Here is a 21,161-nt window from a genome sequence, read left to right as displayed (position 1 = left end):
CAATAATTACACTAACTACACCATTTACTATTATAGATATTTTTTTAATAAAAATTATATTTATAAAAAATATAATTGAATTAATTATTTTTTAATTTTTGTGATTTAGTCTTTTATTTTTATAAATAAGATTGAAAAAAATACTTCTATTCTAACTTGAAATTCTGTGACCCCAGTTATAAATCACGAATTTGCATAAAATAGCTCCACTTACCCTTTGTCATGAGGGAATGAATACGTATTTAATCTCTATAATTTCATTCCAAATTCAATTTGGCACTTATTATTGATAATTATGTAAAAAAAATTCTTATAGTTTTCAACTCAGTTTATTTCTTATTTTACTTAAACTAAGATCGTCCTAATCATGATTCATTTATATATTATATAAAAACTATATGAAAGATTTTATATTATATTTTATTATATATTCAAGGTATTTATTTATATATAAATTATATGGGTATAGTCTCTTTTAATATAATATTTTTTACGTACATGATCAAGAATCAAACCCTTGCTAATATGTTCAAAAGATTTAAATATCTACTGGCAGTGTTGAACTTTGTTGAAAAATTTTATTTTGTTTCTTTTTTCAAGAAAAATCAACTACACCCCTGTCAAACCGAGATCTTATAAATCATATTCATTTTAGTAAAATATTTTGTATTATTATTTATGCTTTTATAAATTATTACAAAAAAATATTATATTTTTATTGTACTTAATATTTTTAAAATATGATACAAGAAACTTAGAAAGAAAGAAATATATTATTTTTTATTTTTACTATTATTTAATAAATATTTTTAAAAAAATAAGGTGACAATTTTACACTTATTTTTTAAAATTTTTATAAAAATATTTCAGTTCACATCACAAAGGCCTTTTATTAATCAATTTTGAATGAAAGAAGTATCAATACTCCCTTCAAAGTTTTATTTTATTAATTAAATAATTTAAATTAATTTAAATGAAAAAAGTACCAATACCCCCCCCCCCCTTCAAATTTTAAAATAACGAATCAATGCCATATTAAAATTATAACGATTGAATAAATGTTAAAGGACTTAACTTCTTCTGAGATTTTTTTTATATTAGAGTATATACTTAATTAAGTCCTTATAATCATAAATTTATATTATTATATATTAAATATTAGTATATTATCTGGACTGTTTTATCATAAACTAATTAATTAAAATTGATAAAATTGAAAATGTCACAAACACATTATGTATAAATTTAGAATAAGCTATACTGCCGTTTTTCAAAGATATTAAATTTTATTTTTATTTTAAATTTAATTTTTTTATATTTTGAAAAGTATTATAATGTAATTATTTTTTATTTATTTATATTATTAAACATAATTCTACAATTAATATTTATCTTTATTAATTTTTATTTTTATCAACTTCATTATTAAGTATAAATTAAAAAATATAATAAATAGTTCATATATGGTATCCTATAATAAGGCTAAATTACCTTATATAAAATTTTATAAAAAAAAACATTAATGAACTAAAAGGAGCATAACTAAAGCATCATTGCAATGAATTTAATTAAAATATATTGATAGTATAAACATTTTTTTATTACTTAATAATATTAAATGAGAATTTTTTTTATGTAAAAGTAAACTAAACAAATTTTATTATATAAATAGTTACATTATATAAAAAAAATATGAATTATATAAATTTTAAAATAAACATATATAATATTTAGTCTTTTAATTTTAATCAGTGTTATATACATAAAAGTTACAATTGATCAAATGATATCATATATCATATTTAAAAAAAAATAGTATTTTTAATAAATTTTTATTAAAATTAAATTTTATAAAACAATATATATATATATATATCAAAGGAATACACATAGTGCGTTGCAGAAGAATCCAAGATCCTCCTAACTTGAAGGCAGGGCGAGTGTGCTGCGGAGGGGGCTCGGGTTCTGTGCAGTCAGTGCAACTGCGAGAAAGTCAAAGATGAAATGACTTTGAAACGATATGAATGCTTAACAGACGCGATTTTGACGTTTCAGATTCTAATTGTCAGAACAATTGCAGACTCAACAGGACATAAATGATTTAAACTAAATAACATAAAAAAATTTAAATGATTAAAGTACTTTACAGTGTTATTATTTTAAGAGAATAATAACACCTTTATACTCCCATCCTGAATGTCATTCCAGTAGAAAAAATAAAAAATATAATTAATGATTTAATAAAAATATTATAAAAAATATATAAGAATTTAAATTTTGTTTTATAAAACTATTCATTGTTAACAACAAACTCGTAATATAAATACATGTATGTATTGTAAATGAGCTTAATTTTTATTATTTATTATTTATTATTTATTTAAATTAATAAATTAATGTTAAAGAAAAAAATATTATTATATTTTTTTCTAGATTACACAACATTCAACCAGTTAATTCATTTATTCATAATTATTATAGTGTTTTTAAATGAATAATATATAGAAATATTAATTTTTTACCTTAATTATACAAATGTGCTATTTCAAACAAATTACTAATATCAAATTTTGAAAAACACTAAAGTTGAAACTCAAGTTACATCACTTGAGTTATAGGCTCAAAACTATCAATAAGAAACGATGAATTTTGACTATTTTAGTAGCCAATATACTAGTATAGCAATTAATACTTATAAAAAAAAATTGAAACATTGCATTCTAACTGACCAGCAACGTTGATTTTACCATTTTTTTTTATACTTTTGTAATTTTTTTAAAATATTATTTTTTAATATTTAACAAAAATTAGCCGATTTGTTAAACAATAAATTAATAAATAAAAATATATTCAAATGAAAATTTAATGAATAAAAAGTAATAAAATAATGATAAATTAAACATGATAAGTAAAATTACATAATTTAATAAAGTCACGTTCAAATTTTAAAATTAAATTTATTTTAATGAATTAACTTATTCAAAATAAAATAATTTTTTGAATAAGTTAATTGAAAGTTTTAAATATTCAACTTGATTTACCTTCAAAAAGTATCCTAACTTTTGTACCTGCAAATAGATCTATCACCACAATTTCATGAGGAATTATTTCTATACAAAATTGAATAAAAATATCATTATTGTATATTTTAATAATCGATTAAGATTTTGTTTAAATATATTAATTTTTTTATATATTAATGTGTAGTTAGCCCTAATTGCAAAATTAAATGAAAATAAAAATATATAATTAAAGTTTTATCAAAGTAAATATTCATACAAAAAATATTTAATAATTAAAAGTATTGTCTAAATATATTTTTAATTTTATTAACTATAGTTTTTATATATATATATATATATATATATATATATTTTATACCAGTTTATATCTAAAAATTCTTATATTTGATCTAAATTTTTTATTTAACTTACATCTAATAGTTAATAAAGTAATAAATTATAATTCATTAAATATAAATTAAATGAAAGGTTCAAGTATAAAAAAATTTAGATTTACGCTAGTATAAGAAAATCTTGTTTATATATATATATTAAGAATGTTTAAAATTGAATTTAGTAATTAATAAAAATTACTAAATAATAGTGTCAAATTAGAAATTTATAATTAAATCTTTTATCACAATAATCAAATAGCATTCAATCACTATTTCAATTGCTAGATTATATAAAATAAAATAGTTACCAACAAACAAACGATCTTTCAATTATAAAAATTTAAAATATGCTCAGTAGCTATTTTAGTTATTAAATTAAAATAATAATAATTTTGTGACCAAATTTATTTTTATAAAAATAAAAATACATCTGGTCACTAATTCAAACCGTCTAAATTTACTCAAAAAAAAATTTACTTGAAACTTTGTTAAGTTTATTTAAGCGAAATCATTTTTTTAAAGCAAAATTACATAAAAAGAGATTAAGTTTTTTTAAGTGAATTTATATTTTCTTAAGCAAAAACTAGATAGAAACATTAATTACTAAATTTGCTTTGGCAAAAATTTCAAAAAAAAGCATAGGAATACTAAAATCCATTCCAAATGGACTTTAAAGTTCCAGTTTGAAATTCACTTTAAAACAAAAATCTTCCGTTTAACAACATTAAATGGTTTAGAAGCCCTTAGCTGAAATCCTATTGGGACGGCCTCGACTATTCATACGTTGAAGGAGATGCCACCTATGCTCTTGCCCCCTCCTTGTTTACCTCATAAATGAACTAATTTTGTGCATTTTTTAGTTTGTTTCAAGAGAAGGAACGTTATTTTTTAACAAGCTTTGAGAACATTAAAGACAAATTTTTCTGCCTGTTCTCTTTTCTAAGTTTTTTTCATTTATGCTACAAATGGGTCCAAGTCCAAGTCTCTCTTTCCCTTAACCATTTTCTTACGTTTCAATATTTTTATTTTATCTTAGAGATGTCATTGAAGAAAAAGTTATAGGAGAATGCAGTTGCGATAATGACTTTAGATATTGAATTTTTTTTTTTGCCGTCAAACAATTCATCAGTAAGAAGAGAAGATCTCTCAAGATGAACACATGAGTGAAACTCGAAATCATTATTGTCATTTGCATTAGATTTTGGGAAACTTTCTGGCACTGTTTCACCGTCAAACAAGCCAAGAAGTCCAACTAGACCAATGTCTACAATGACAATATTTTGTTATTGATGTCTTTGACCAACAATAAACAAACAAAAATAATTATGCATTTATATTAGCGACCAACAAAAATCATTCTATTGACGACCACAAATTCGGTTATAAAATTTGATTTCGTGAAATTTAATTGTGACCATCGTTAATGACTAAAAATTATGAATTAACTACCAACAAAATTCAGTCACTAATTGACATTTTAGCTATCGAACGAAAATTCAGTCACTAATATGTTTAACAATTATATTTTTATTGCACTAATGTTCTACAAAATCAATAAATATATAATGTATTAGAAATTTATTAGCATTTTTAAAAAATTATATTTTAATTGTTACTACAAGAGTATATTAGTTAACATTTTCTTTTATAATTGACAAATAATCAATGGAGAATTTCTTCTTTTTATTTTCGCCCTTGATTGACTTATAATAATTGTTTGTCGATGAGGGAACATGTACTGTTGTTATATTGTACCTCGACAGAAGCCAAGTTGATCAATAGTAATAATCAACGTTCTAACCAGTAAATTGAAGCAAATGCAAAAGTGGTTGCTTCATTTTTAGTGCTGTCATGGAGATTCTCTGAATGCTGAGATGGGGGGTGGGGTGTTATAAGGCCAAAATGTTGGTCCACGAACGCCATTTAAAAAAGACCAAGGTTAAGCTGGAGACTGTTTGACCAGGATCAAATCATTTCTTACATATTTTGCTTTTTCTTTAAAAAAATACATTTTACCAAGTAAAGGAAAAGAGAGTACCCTTATTTTTCTTTCCTCCTTCAATTTAATGAAAAACCTAATGCACACATAAAAACATAATGAGAAAATGATAGAAGAAAAAATACCCCAGAGCACTAGACAGGGGTGAGCATGAATTCAACGTATGACCGAAACCAAGTTAACTAATAGCCTAAAAGGTCTAGTCAGATAGTTTTCGGGAGGTTCGGATTCAAACAAATTAAATGTTTGGATTTGTACGGTTATCTAAGTCGGTTTTGGATGGTAATTTTCTTATACTAGTTACTATTTGATTTTTTTGTGCACCTTAAGCAACCAAAGACGGAACCATGTGCTGCTGTGAACCTCTCTCTTTTGTCATGAAGAATAGTTGCTTCCATGAGAACCAAATCACTGAAGAGGTGATTCTCTGAGCAGCAAAACCCTTTCATGGCTGGCTCGCCTCATCCGCGAGCAAGCCTTGCTTTCATGTCAGAGCTTGTGTCCTCCTTTTGGCTTTGCTCTTCATTTTTGCTATTACTTTCTTACTTACTCTCTTACTTCTTATGTTAAACATGTTAGAGTCAAGTGTTAATTAGTTTCACCTGCAATGTGATATGAACAAATTAAGAGTTTACAAAAAGATAGATCAATATATTCATTATCTTAAGATTTAGAGATTGCATTACAGTGTCTTACTTATTACGAAGATCTCTACTTAAAATTCTCCTACCCATCAAGAGTTTGGTCAATTTAAATGATCAGCTTAATAGATGAACCGTGGCAGAGAAAATTGAATGTGTAACACCCATGATTAGTATGAAAGTGTACTATCAAGAAAATAGTAACACTAAATTAGCTTTAGAAGAGAGGTAGTAGCACCTACGTACAGAGAGTGTGGAGCACAAAAGGTATTATTGAGTAGACCAACAGCCCACATGAAAGAGAAAAAAAGTTCATGTAGTGTCTTAAAGTTTTGGAATTACATTATAACGTTTTGTACAGAACAAGTGACATGCGCTCTAATGAGTGGTTTCCTGTGAAACTGTCACCGATGCGTTTCCTCGTGAAACTGTCACCGATGCGTTTCCTCACGATCCACAAGCCTTCATTCAGGTCAATTTTAGGACAAATTAATTGAGTTAATCCACTGAGAAATCAAAAATCATTGTATCCGAAACTTAAAATAAACAATAAATGCATGATCAAATAGGTTGATTATTAACTTGTACAGAGTATAATCAGTTGTGAATTTCAAAACTCGAACTCGACCAAACCCCGTGCCACTAGAGACCCATTTAGAATTGTACTGTCAGCTGCCTAGGTTTGCGACGACATTTTCTGGTAACGTAATCCCTACCATCGATACAACACTTCGTAATTCGGGAGTAATGTTTTCACGCTTTCAGGAATTCACGAGAACGAAGCATTGGTGTCTTACAGCATCCCATAAGTTATTTTATTAAATTAATAATTATTTTTTTAAAATGTATCTAAAAAAATATAATAAATAAATTTTAAAAATTTATAAAATTTAATGTATTAGTACATTAAATTTTATAAAATCTTTCATTACATTTTTTGTCATAAACTTTTTTTAAACGTTATGAACATATTATATTTTATAATATTTTATAATTTTTAATATAAAAATGTACATATAATTTTTTTATTATAACTTTTAGGCACATTAAAAAATTTAACAATTAACATTTTGTAATTCCATTTTCAAGATATTTAAGTTCATGAATTTTTATGACATTACTTTTTAAAGTTATTTTCACAAATTGACTTAATTATTTAATTAATTAAGGTGATTTTTGCGACCAATAAAAAATTGTTAATGATATTTTATTATACTTGCTTATATAACACTTTTTTTTATCATGCACCCAGTAATAATAATAACACTCTTTCTTAGTTTATTTTCATTCTTTGTATCTCCTAGTTGTGCCTTCACAGATAATGATATACATGAATAGGGTGTCTAAAAGTAATTATACATTATAATCATTTCGGGTACTAGCGACTGACAAAATGACATGTATAACTTGGTTATAATACAAGTGTAAAGGATTTCTAATAACACTAGTGATAATGTAAAATAAAAAATATCAAGTTAAAAATTTATAAGCTCAAATACTATTAGCAAGTATAAACACTCTATTTTTGTCAAATAAAATCTTAAATTAATCAAATAAATTAAAAGTTATATCCTTATATATATAAGAAAAAAAAGGTTTATTTCATAAATATAAAGGATACTCAAAATCGTTTACGATAACCATTTTTTTTATCTTAGCAAACATACTGACAGTTATTATATAAAATTATTCAATCAATTAAATAGATTCTGATGTCCCTCAAAAATGTTTTAGAGCAAAAAATTAGTCATTATAATAAAAATCAAGTGGCCAAACTTTAACCATACCATTCTTTGTAAATAAAATTTTAATAAAATGAATTTGTTTCCTTAAGATTTGACATTCAAGATATACATCAACATATGAATATGATTTGTAGCTAGCCTGATAGGTTATACAGAAACATATATTTTATCTTCCGTTTCTGATTTAATGTTACATTGGATACTTATGGGACCCTCATCCCTACTATATTTGAGTTGTTTCAGTTGAGTCATGTGATGAAAATCATAGTTTCTTATACTTATTCACAATGCAAATCCATAATTTCATCCTCTCTAGGAGATATATACTAGTTTGTTTGTACTTGCAAGAAGAGGAATTAGAACCTCTTCTTCTCATATTCTACACACGCAAATCAGTATATTGATAGTTTACAGTAAACCACCTGTACGTGTCTGTAACAACATTGTTCTGATTACCTTCTAATAGGAAAAAAAAGGTTTTTATTAAGTATGTAATAGTTAATTATTTTTAACTGTTGATAGATGAAAAACTAAATAGCGTATCATGATCATAAGAGGTTATAAATCTTCATTTTTTATTGTTATTACTACTTTTTCATCTACCAACAAATTGACAATAGATGCTCTAAATTGATTATATATCAACAAGACCAAGCCATACAGCATTATTAATTGGTAGCCAGCGTCGGGCTATAACCTTCTTGTGCACTTCGTAATATATACTCTCCAGGCATGAACTTTTATTTTTAATCAATTATAATTATGTTATATTTTAACTAAATAAAATCATACACTTTCTTCAATGTATTTTTGTTTTCATGACCTAAGTTATATAATGTGTTTTCTTCATATACATGCACATTTACAAATAATATATTTTTATACATCCATGAGTTTTCATTCTTAAATAATAGCATTTTTAAGAAGAGATATTTTCTTTCTCATATAACTTTTCTTACATTAAACATTTAATTTTTTTAATTTTGTCTTAATTTAAATTTCTAAATTTTATAATTTATTTATTAATTTTAAAAAACTTATTTCTTTAATTTAGTCTTAGTTATTATAATAAAATATTTATGATTAATAAAAATATATTTAGTCTTTTGTAAATTTATAAAATTTATGAAATTTAAATGTATTCACAATAGTTAACGAACTAGATTCTCATTAGTATCACTAAAACTAGTATTAAAAATTGAATTTAAAACACTCGAATAACCTGTTTCGCCCCGTTTTCAATCAGCTATGGAAGATATCACCTGCAGTTTTTTTATCAATATTGAAGATATAACTTGTTATAGGTGACAAGGAAAACTAGCATTCTTCAACTTAGGTAGAAAGCATCCATTCAAAAAGTAAGTGTCAAGTACTTTGACAAAGTAAAAGAGCTAACTGTCCTTAAACACATGAAATGTCAGGCCATGTTTACAAGATAAACTCAAATTAAACCGAACTCTCCAGTGATATGAAAATAAGATTCATTTGTTCAGCAGCACCGTCCTTGACATGCATCAAATGCTTCTCTGAATCCTGTTTTTAATCAAATTAAACATAATCACATCAGATGAAGGCTCATGCAAAATCCTATGGTATTAATTACCACAATCAATAATGTCACACTTTGATTTCTTTCCTTTTCTTTTCTGGGCGTGTGAAGTTATTCTTGCTCAACACGTGATAGAGATCAAATAAAAAAAATATTATTCCTTCTATATTAAATTAAGTGTCCTTTTAACAAAAATATTTTTTTCATATTAAATGACATTTTAAAATTCCATTAAAACATTAGTTCTTTTTTATTCTATTTCAGTCACAAATAAACAATAAATGTACTAATTTTTGAATCTAGTATATAATATTTTTCAGCAAACAAAGACAATTGTACCAAATAAATTTTAATAAAAGTAATCTTCAAATTAAAATATTTATTCATTACTGTCCTTAGTCATTATATAAAAACCTTAATAACCATCAAAATTTGAAATAGAGGGAATAACATCAACCTTGATTGATGTTGATTTTACATGATTAAAAATATAATTTTTATTATAAATTATTTATTATATTATTAATATAAAATTAAATAAAATAATAATAAAATTGTATTACTTTTAAATACTTCAATTGATACTAAAGGATAGTGATCCATTAAAGAAATAACCGGTATGGGGATATCATATTATTTTAGAATATAAGTATATAAAGGAAGAAAATGTGAAAAAGATGAAAGGTTTGCTTCAATACTTACATTCTTCATCTTAGCTAGATTTGTTGCTTTCTAACATCAGCCCAAAATGTGAGGGAAATGTGCCCACTAAAAACAAAATAATTTCAGTAATCAAAACATACAATATGTAGTTTACATATGGTCATAGATATGGATGTCTGCGTTTTAATTAAATTTGGTTTTATTAATTATTTTGTTCATTATAATCTACAACTTACGTTCTTCGCAGCTGTACTGAAAGCTTCCCTGTGACTGATATCAGGATTATTGGCCTTGATCCTTTGAATCTCTTCCCTGCATATAAATAGAGATGTTTCAACGTCAACCTTTGAATTGAATTATATATATATATATATATATATATATATATATATATATATATATATATATATATATATATGAGTCAGGATTTATTATTTACTTGATGAACTGATTATAAGCCGAAGGTACACGCTGCTTCTTCCCGGGAGCTGGGAGACAACAGAATAGGTAAATTTGAGGTAAAAGAAATGAGAGAGACTATGAGGTTATGATGGGTTGAGATTGGTATGTTAAATGGGGAAAATCCAAGAGAGTTTTTACTCACGTCTGTTGACAACCCTTTGCTCATTTACTTGGGTGGAGGGTGCACGCATTTGAATCTCGTTGCATTTAGAAGTGGAGCCAGTGTCAATCCTATACTCTTGGTTGGAATAACCGGAAGCCTAAAAGTGGAAACTAATTAGCAAGGATCATCAATACCCATACCCAAATATAAGAAAAAAAAGCAACAAAAAAACAACGGGAAGATTAACTAGAATGGATAAATAAGTATACGGGACTAGAAGCCAAAAATTGGTACTGGGTTAGATGGGGGAAAAATCTCACACGCATTAGTAAAAGAAGTGTTAGATTCGAAATGATGCTTTTCTCAGAAAGAGAAAACGAAAACTTCTTTAAAATTTCTGACTAGGTAGCTGAGAATGCGACTTCTCATCACAGATTACTGCAGCAGATGAAACCCAGATTGACTGTTGTTCAAACTTAAAATGAAGGGCCAAGAGTTAGGGATCTACACCATGATTGCATCGTGGCGGAGGACAAAGATCTTGAAAAGAAATCATTAATTAAACATAGCAAAGAACTCTCTACATACCCACATACTAGCCAGTCTATCCAATCAAGTTTCAACACAATATAAAAATAAAATAAAATTTAAATATATGTATTTAATATGCCTTACTTCGATGAGTAATGACAGGCCCCAGGCCTGACGCCTCTAATAAAAGTGGAAAATATAAAAGAAGGAAATAGGTCTATTTTTATGGCGGCTGCAGGTATAGCTAGGGTTTCAGTACCCTAATAGGACTCAGGTCTAAGCGAACCACTTTTAAGGCAGAAATGTACAGTTTTTTTTCTTTAGGTCATGAGAAATTTGCATGCTTTGAAATGGTCGATTTTGCACACGAAAAAACAGAACCTGCCTGAAAGGCTTCGATTTGCTCAAAAAGAAAACTCTCCAGAAAGCCTTGGATTTAGAAATCAAAGAGGCAATGTGTATATTTTGTATTTATTTACTATAACTAATGATTTAAGCACATTTATTTATTATTTTCATCAAACCGAAACTGAAACATAAAAGATCATAATTTATAAGTAGAAACGGCGTTGAAAGTGTGTGAGCGTGCGTGCAAATTAGAACACCTGAACATCTTGCCATGACAGTGACTGAAACGCTGAAGCCATGTTCACGGACCATAGATTGGTACAGTGCCCACATCGAACAGTCACGATGTCAAAGAGGCTGCTGCATGGAACACTCACCTGCATAAATAGTATTGTCAAGCTTTTCAAACATCAGAAATTTGCCCATAAATATATAAACCTACTAAGTTCAAAAGAATAAAAATATAAAAATATTAGAAACCCAGAAATATGAAACACAGACCACATAATGATTTCATGCTTGTAATGATTCGATCTCGAGAAAAGAAAGGAAGAATTATAAGAAGAATGAAAACGGGTGGTTCAGATGAGAAAAGGGTGCAGCTTGGTTTACTTGAAAAAGGAAAATAAAACCCTAAAATCGAAAGCTGCAAATCCAAGGTTTTCTTGAAAAGATTTACATTTTCATGTTTCTTTTCTTCCAAAGAAGCCGATTGGAGAAGGCTTCTCTTCTATGTGCTTAGTGCATCATACTTCAGTTTAGTAAAACGGAAAAGTAATTCAAGTCACAGGTTGGCAAGATAGGAAATTTAACAGTGGAAAGGATTTGTCCTATCAATAGTTCTATCTTATAATATCAGTCTTGGCGTTTTCAAGAGGATATATACCACCATGGTTACCAGAAAGGCTAGCTTGCACAGTGGGAAAGAGTGGGTATGCGTGGCCATGAAAACTTCTTTGACTGTAAAGTAAGAAAAACAAGGAAGCCCAGAAAAAAAAAAAAAAAAAAAAAAGAGGGAATAGAAATTTATTAAAATAATACCATAAAAAATACACAAAGTATATATACATAGATTCCTGTTCAGGATCTAAAAGAATTCTTTTCTCCTTGGATGCGAAAGAACATCAAGTTTGTATATATGTGCAGGACAATAATTAATAGGAAGGTGTATTTTAAATAAGGAGGGTTAATTAGCATGCAAGAGATGAAAAGTGGATCTATCTCAATAAATTATAAGAGATACAGCTTCTGAAATCAAAGGTACCGCAAGAACAATGTTGCAAAAGTTGCAGGGGATGTAGCAGAGTTGCTCAGGGGCAACATCGATGCTGCAGCTTGACATGTCTCACGAGCTTCGTTTTTGTCAAAGAAAAAAAAAAGAAGGGAAAGTGGGAGAACGTATTTGTAAGAAACTGATTGAGAAATGAGAAGCTCTCCCTAGCAATTTGTTAGAAGCCAATGTGGAAAGCAAACTCGAGTCTTGTTTAGATACCGAGCTATGTTATACGTATGTATAATATTTATGGCAACCGTAAAACTTGTGAGAAAGGAAAGGGAAGCTTTTGCACCCCTACTGGCCCTACAACGTAATTTACTTTTTAAATTACCATTTAGTATAAGTTTACCAAAAAATTTGTCAAATAATTTTAAACAATCTAAGTGTGTTTGCATTAGAATAAGTGCGCCCTGTGTTTATGACATAAGTTAGTGTTAAGTTTGAACTCTATCAGTTGTATTAAATAGTCGGAATTTATTTTTTATTTTATTTATTTGGAGGTGACTAAATCTTAATAATTTTTTAAAAAAATTAAATTAAATAAAACAAATTTTACAAAAACTATTTTTTTAAGTTTTTATTTTAAATATTTGTGTAAATTGAAAAATGTGACTATAATTTGCATTAAGTTAGAATTTCATCAGCAAACTTAGCATTTAATAAATAAAAGTTAAAAGTATAAAAAAAATATTATTACCTTAATTTGTTCAATATTAAATTCTAACAAATTTCATTTTAAAGAGTAATTTTAAATATGACAGCTTTTACAATAACAAAATTATTATTTAAGCTTTAATAAATTTATATTATTAACTACTTAAATTCATAGTAATTAAGAGTTTGGCTTAGATACGGGATTAACATAAATGATCGTGTCCAAAACAACTAAAATCCTTGTACCATTGGAATTAGTATTGAATTCCAAAAGTCACACATTATTGATAATAATTGAACTTTGTATACGTCTCTATTAGTCAATGTGAATAATGTAATTAACTCTTAATTCTAAAATTTAATATTAAATTTAAATACTCCAAAGCTTAATTCAACTACACCAGCAGCAAAACACGTTACCAAAACAATTCTTACTCCCTTTTCAGATCTAACACTAGCACACCAATAGCATTTGTGAAATACTTAAGAAACTCACATATATATATATATATATATATATATATATATATATTCTCATGAAATACTAACATTTGTTAGGTAAACTTTGTTTTAAGTGGATTAATCATCTTATTGTTACTAATTTTTTCACACTGTTGTTGAAATTAAAGTAACTCTGCTAACAAGAGTTTTAAGGTAAATGACCATATATATATTTAAGCCCTTACATGGGAGTCTTGCACTTGAAAGAGACATTAAGGAGATCTCTTTGGCAATGTTTACCGTTTTGTTACCATAGTGTGAAAGTTTTTCGTTTCCTCTTTTTTTATTGCACTTATCTTCTTTTTTTTTTTAATCTTTCTATACTTATGTTATATTGCAAACAATGTGTGATTTAAGTGTAGGGGAGGTGATTTCTATTCTTGTTTTTTTTGCTACAAATTTTTTTTATGCTACAAACTTTTCTATTATCTTTAAATTATAATTTTTATAGTTGTTGTTGGTGGTGATTTTCTGGTGTGATTTTTGTTTTTTATAATTTTTTATTATCTTTAAATTATAATTCTAATTTGCTTTTTGCAATTTTTTTTGTTTTTTCATAATTTATGTTTTTTATTTTTACAAAATTTCTATTTCATGTCTACTATATCTGTTTTTTTTAGATTTAATAGTTCTATTTTTTTATTTTTTTATTTTTTTATTTTGTTTTTGTAGGATTATGTTGTTCTTATTTTTTTGTTGTTAATGTAATTTATTCTTAGCATGTGAGTATAATAAGTCTTGTTTGAGAATTAAGTTTTGGATAATTTTAGGTAGAATGACTTTTTTTAAACTACTTGTACATTTTTATACATTGAGATAATTTAGGCCTTCTTTGTTTTTAAATAACTTAGCCATATTAACCTATCTTAAAAAAAATTATGTTATTTGTTATAGCTTTTGAACCTATATAACCCTTTCTTAGTTTTTATCTCCACATTACAAGTGAAGAAAGTGAAAAATTATGATACATTAGTCTCAAAGGATAAAAGAAATTAAAATTATTTCAGAAATAGGTTTTAAAATAAGTGCGAGAGTGTTATTTGTTATTTTTTTTCTTATTTAGATATTGATATTATTGTTATATTTCTTTGTGTAATAAAAAAAAAGAAAAAAAAAGATAGATAGAATGTAATTTCTATAATAACTTGAAGGTTAAAAGGGTATTTTATACCTAGTGTGTAAAAATTGAATTACTGGGCAAGTGTACCCGTTGTCGAAGTAATATTATTGAAATTAAAATTAAAGTACCAAGTGTCGTATCTACAGGGACTATTATTAAGAAACTTTTCCTTAATTGCGTAATTGTTAATAAATATGAAAAATAAACCTTGTTGATGAAATTGCTAAAAGTAAAAGAATAATAAATTAAAAGGAACAGATATTCTAGTGAAAATAAATTATAGAAAATTTTAACTAAAGGTATTCAATGTAAAAAGGCAAGTATCTAGACTGTAAATCCCCCTAAGTCTCCAAATAACTGAAATTCTTCTTCCTCTACTTAGTTCCAAACCCTTATCGCTGCAGGAAATTCCAATTTAAATCAATACCTTTCTCAAGGATAATGATTCCTAACCCTCAGTTGATTAATCAGAATCTCTTCCTTAATTAATACCCCTAGGTTGCATTAAGTTCATTATGAATTCCATAATTAGGGTTAATCCTAATACAGAAAACTCACGTCTTTCTATCTCTAGAAATACATTCAAGTCTTTTTAATTGAGCAATGTTAATTTCATGCAGGAATTTTACTCAAATTCAAACAAGAAAACAAGATAGAGAAAATTGATACTACTCAATTAAACCCAAGAGAAAAGAACATGAAATAGCATTAGAAGAATTCCAGAAAATTTAGTCAATTACGATTCATTACATCTAGATACTCAAAGGAAAGTTAGAACCTAAACATCTTGAAATTAAAATTACAAAAGAGATGAATTAAAACGCTTGATCCTATCCTCCTGCCGTCTCTGAGTCTTTCGTCTCCAAAAATTGCCTCTCTTTAGGTTTGAGTTCAGTTCTCCTTTTATAGAAATTATCCTAGGGTTAATTTTCTCGTAAAAGTTAAATTTCTGACGCGCGTAAAAGTACACGCCCAAGTACTTGGCCGTGTACATCTCTGTTTTCTAATAGACGCCTTTCAAAGCTTTCCATAAAAGTACACGCTCATGTACACGGCCATGTATCTGGCCGTGTATATCTTTGGTCTTGATGATACACTTCAATTGACGTGACCAGTAAGATACACGCTCATATACACGGGCATGTACTTGCCCGTGTATATCTCTGATTTCTTTTTCTTCAATTCTCAACATCTTTAAGGCTTTCACTTCTTGATCATTTTTTCTAAAATATGAATAAAATGAAATTAATAATAGAAAATTTTATCAATGAATAGCTTAAAACTCTCAATTATCATTCATGAATTACAATGTAGGATCAAGTATAGAAAGCATTTATTAATACCCATGGAATTAATGTTAATATTATATTAAATATGTATAATAAATAGTGAGGATAAGTGGTCCATCTTGAAAAGATATAAATATTTTTTCATTTATCATGCTCTTATTTTTATTTATTTATTATTTATTATTTTTCTCTATTATATATAATTTTTTTTGTGTGTTTTTATAATTATTTAAACTTTTTCCCCATTGTTCCTTTGATTTCATTGGTTCATAACTATAATTCTTTTCTTTTATCCACCCATATCTAAATTCCATTTATACTTAATAAAAGGGGTTTTTTGCCTGTATAGGGTTTAATCAAAAACATTTTATCCGTATGGGGTTCTTTGACAAAAAATTCCCTGTCTAGGGTGATTTGTGAGTGTCGTCAAAACTGCTGACGACACATGATCAAGTATCGGCTGAAAGAATGCCGACACAGGTGTCAAACCCGACTACTGAGAGCGGTTCAAAAGGAACCGCTCTCATAAATCAATTTTAGAGAGCGGTTGTACGGAACCGCTCTCTAAAATGGACTTTTGAGAGCGGTTCGAATTGAACCGCTCTAAGAAATGCATTTTAGAGAGTGGTTCGAATTGAACCGCTCTCAAAAGTCATGTGTGTCAGTTAAATTTATGCGACACTTGTGTATCGGCTGAAAGAATGCCGACACTATCTCTCATACCCTAATATATAGAGGCTAACGCCGAGGTGTATTCTGCTGCTGCATTCCGCAATTGTGAGGAGAGGAGACGCAATTATGAGCTGTTCTGCTGGAAAAAAAAGGTTAGAATGTTATTAATTTATTGTTTTAAATTTTTTTATTATTGTAAATAAATTTGAATTAATAATTTTAATATTATTATAAATAAATAAAAATAAAAATATTTGTAGTAATAAATTTAATTTATTTAATGTTAATATAATATTATTGAAAATATAAATGTAAAAATATATTATTTTAATATTGTGGTAATTATTTTTGTTACTATTTGTTTAGGTAAACTTTTGTAATAATTTTGGTTGTATTTTTTAATTTGATACACAGGATGACTGAAATTGTGGTTATTTTATACTGGAATGGAAGAGTGTACGAAGAAAATGAGGGTATCATATTTGAAGGGAATAAGAAAATGATTAAAATAGAACGTAGAATTACTTTTGAGATGTTGAAAAAAAAATATATACAAAATTGAAATTGTGCAATAGTAATGTAATTTCTAGACTAATTTCACGAATTTTAGTTGATTCAAGGAGTGGAAATTACACAATTTTAGATGTATGTGATGATGAAGACATTGATTGTATGATAAGTGCTTGTCAAGAACGGCATGAAAGAGTAGTTGAGTTATATGTGGATATTGCGGTTGGTGAAACTTCTCATGTAGGTGAAAGTTTGTTATGTTTAAATGTATCACTCCCAACTGTGTCTGTTAGTGACAATGAAGAAGAGTATGCAATTGGAGGAGGTAATGTATAATATTTATTTAAATTATATGATGTTTAAAATTTTATAATTTATTAATAAGTATTTGCTGCTGCATCTACAGATGACGAAGATGAGTACGATGATGACTATGAAGATGAAGGAGAAATTCCTTTAGATAGTTCTTCTGATACTGATTTGGAAGATGGGTTCGATTCAATGATGACAGTTCCAAACACTGAAAGAAATAACATTATGCAAGGACAATCTGCAGGTATAATTTTATATAATACAATAATTGTTAAATATTTTTAACTAACATTTCTTGAGTTTAATACAGATTCTATAACACTTTTTTGGAACATAAGTTCACACTACACTGCTATTAATTGGGAACATCCTGATCAAGAATTGGATTTTTTGGAGTTGCATTCGTCACAATCATGGGTACAAGGAGATGCATTATATGTTGGACAACTATTTGACTCTAAAGAGGAGGTAAAGATGGCGATAAAACATTATGCAATGAAGAAACATCAAACATTTTTTGTGGTTGAGTCAAAAGCATCAACTCATTTTGTCAAGTGTGTGAATCATATTTCCGGGTGTCCTTGAAAAGTAAGAGCATTGCTACCCAAAAATTCAAATAAGTGAAAAATTACGAGATGGGGTGGTATGCATACCTGCGTTAATACTATGATTTCTCAAGACCACAAAAAGTTAGATTCAAATTTTATTTGTTCATGCATTATTGGTATGTGAAACTCAATTGAGATTATATTTATTTGTGTATTTAAAATGATTTGGATATGATCATTAGCTGAGATGTATTGTTTAATTTTATTGACAGGTATGGTCAAAGAAGAACCTTCTGTTCCCGTTTCATTAATCCAAGAGAGAATAAGTGGCCAATTTGGGTATTCAGTTTCATACAAAAAAGCATGGAAAGCAAAGCAAAAAGCAATTGTGACAATATTTGGTGATTGGGATGAATCTTATGCAACATTACCAAGATGGTTAGAATACATGCAATTACATGCTCCAGGGTCAGTTTACAAAATTGAGACCAATGATTATGTGAGAGGTAATGTAATGGATAATAGATTCAAAGTCTTTCATCGAGTATTTTGGTCGTTTAGGCAATGTCGTGAAGCCTTCAAGTTTTGCAAGCCTATAATACAGGTAGACGGTACCTTTTTGTATGGTAAGTATAAGCAAACATTGCTTATTGGTACAACTCAAGATGGCAATAACAGTGTGCTTCCTATAGCATTTGCCATTGTTGAAGGAGAAACATTATCAACATGGGAATGGTTCTTAGCCATGATCCGTCTAAATGTTACTGATAAAACTGGAATTTGTTTAATATCTGATCGTCATCAAAGTATTAAAAGTGCTGTGTCTAATCCATATATTGGGTGGCAACCTCCTAATGCTTACCATGTTTATTGCATTCGTCACATTGCAAGCAATTTCAATAGAAGATTCAAAAATTCCGCAATGAAGAGTATGCTTATGAAATTAGGTAAGTATGTTATCACTATTACATTTTACATTATCTATGAATATATATTTATTTTTCACCATTAACTATATAACTTATTTAAATGTAGCGTATACACCTTGCAAGCAAAGATTTGAAGCTGGTCTTAATAAATTTCGTTCGCATTCTCCTGAAGTTCAAACATGGATTGACAACATATCAAAGGAAAAGTGGAGCTTGACTTATGATCATGAAGGGCGGCGTTATGGTCACATGATGACTAATTTGTCTGAGTCAATGAATAAAGTTTTAAAAGGGGCAAGAAATCTCCCAATTACTGCCCTTGTGAAAGCAACCTATAGTAGATTGGTCGAATATTTTGTCAAACGGGGTGAAAGCGCAATCAATGACATGAACAATGGTAAAAGGTATTGTCGTAAATTAATTGAAGCTATAGAAAAAAATCAAGAAGAAGCATCTTCACATCAGGTTCGTCGTTACGACATACAAAGTACAAGGTTCGAGATTGAAGAGGCTTTTAATCCAATGACACAAAGGGGGGGTCATAAGTGGAGTGTGATATTATCTACACGTGAATGTGAATGTGGCAAATTTCAGGCATACCGATACCCTTGTTCACATGTCATAGCCGCTTGTGTTACTGTAAGTATAGACTTTTGGCAGTATGTTGATCCTGTATATACTCTGCAGTATGTTGTGAATGCATACTCATCTCAGTGATGGCCGCTTGGAAATGAAGCAAACATTTTACAAAATGATGAATAGAAGTTGTTGCCTGATCAAGATAGAGCACGAGGTAAAGGAAGACCAAAGGCTTGTAGAATTAGAAATGAAATGGATTGGGTTGAGTCACAACCGCGACAACGATGTAGGTTATGTCGACAACCAGGTCATAATCAACGTCATTGTACTCAACAAAGCAATGCTAACATTAATCATGACTAGTTTCGTATGATTGTAAAAAGTGTGCTAGATTTTATTAATGTATGTTGTCTTATTGTGGTATGTTGTCTTATTAATGTATGTTGTTTGATTAATCTTGTTTGATGTCGAATGTGTAGAATGTGGCAAATTATAAATGAGTCGTGCATTTAAACAAAAGCAAACATTCATTAACATCATCTATTTGTTTTTAAATACAGTATCATAACATAGTCTCAATCAGAATTCAATGACTGCTCGTGAGGTCCCTCCTCATGAGGTGTGAGAATGCACTGTCGATGACGATCTCGCGCTCCACGGTGAGGGTTACGTCTCACATCAGCTCCTGCTGCATCTGAGGCTGCAATGAATTCAGCATTAAGATCAATTCCACAGTCATGCCCAGGTACCAATGATGTTGTTTGCTCACTACATCCACTTTGATGAGTGCCTACACCGGGTGCACTCTGTGTGAAAAACATAGGCTCATATGGAGGAGGTGTCATGAAAAGGCTAGCGTCAGGAACATAAAATTCACCGCTGAAAAATGGAGATGCAGGAGGGACGTTTGATTGCTGTGATGAGTGAACATAAGATGACTGTGTCCATTGTGATTGTTGAAACGGAAAAGGTGGTGGGACATAATAAACACCATCTCCTCGTTCGGGAAAAGGGGGCAATGTAAAATCTGTGGCCTGCAATTTTAAACACATAAGTATGTTCAAATGAAACATGTTATAATTTAAGTAAAATGACCCAATGAAGCATAAGGTAACAATACCTGAAATGACGTTCGCCGACGTTGCAAACCTTTGCCTTCCCGATGTTGTTCACCAATACCAATGTTAATCAGAGGCTCATCTAGATTTCCACTCTGGATAGGAGGATCACATGAGGATGAAGGCTCTAAGATACGTTCCTGCTCATTTTGCAAGGCTAACATCGTCTCACACAAATCCTTCATCTCCTCAAATGAAAATGTGTCCCTCCCATC

The 21,161-nt window shown here is 28.3% G+C and overlaps 1 protein-coding gene and 1 pseudogene across 1 annotated transcript; one reads left to right on the top strand and one right to left on the bottom strand.

The window, feature by feature from the left end:
- Positions 1-9,205: 9,205 nt before the first annotated feature.
- On the bottom strand, positions 9,206-12,845 carry LOC113852798 (annotated as a pseudogene).
- A 4,520-nt stretch (positions 12,846-17,365) lies between these two features.
- On the top strand, positions 17,366-19,966 carry LOC113852382. The gene is made up of 6 exons (XM_027482606.1): positions 17,366-17,423; positions 17,561-17,785; positions 17,867-18,016; positions 18,083-18,328; positions 18,593-19,267; positions 19,356-19,966. Exons 1-6 carry the CDS (start codon positions 17,366-17,368, stop codon positions 19,964-19,966), a joined length of 1,965 nt encoding a protein of 654 aa, XP_027338407.1.
- Positions 19,967-21,161: the final 1,195 nt, after the last annotated feature.

The sequence above is a fragment of the Abrus precatorius genome, unplaced genomic scaffold (assembly GCF_003935025.1).
Source record: "Abrus precatorius isolate BTA unplaced genomic scaffold, Abrus_2018 Scaffold10, whole genome shotgun sequence".
Taxonomy (NCBI): Eukaryota; Viridiplantae; Streptophyta; class Magnoliopsida; order Fabales; family Fabaceae; genus Abrus; species Abrus precatorius.
This window is presented reverse-complemented; position numbering and strand designations above follow the sequence as displayed.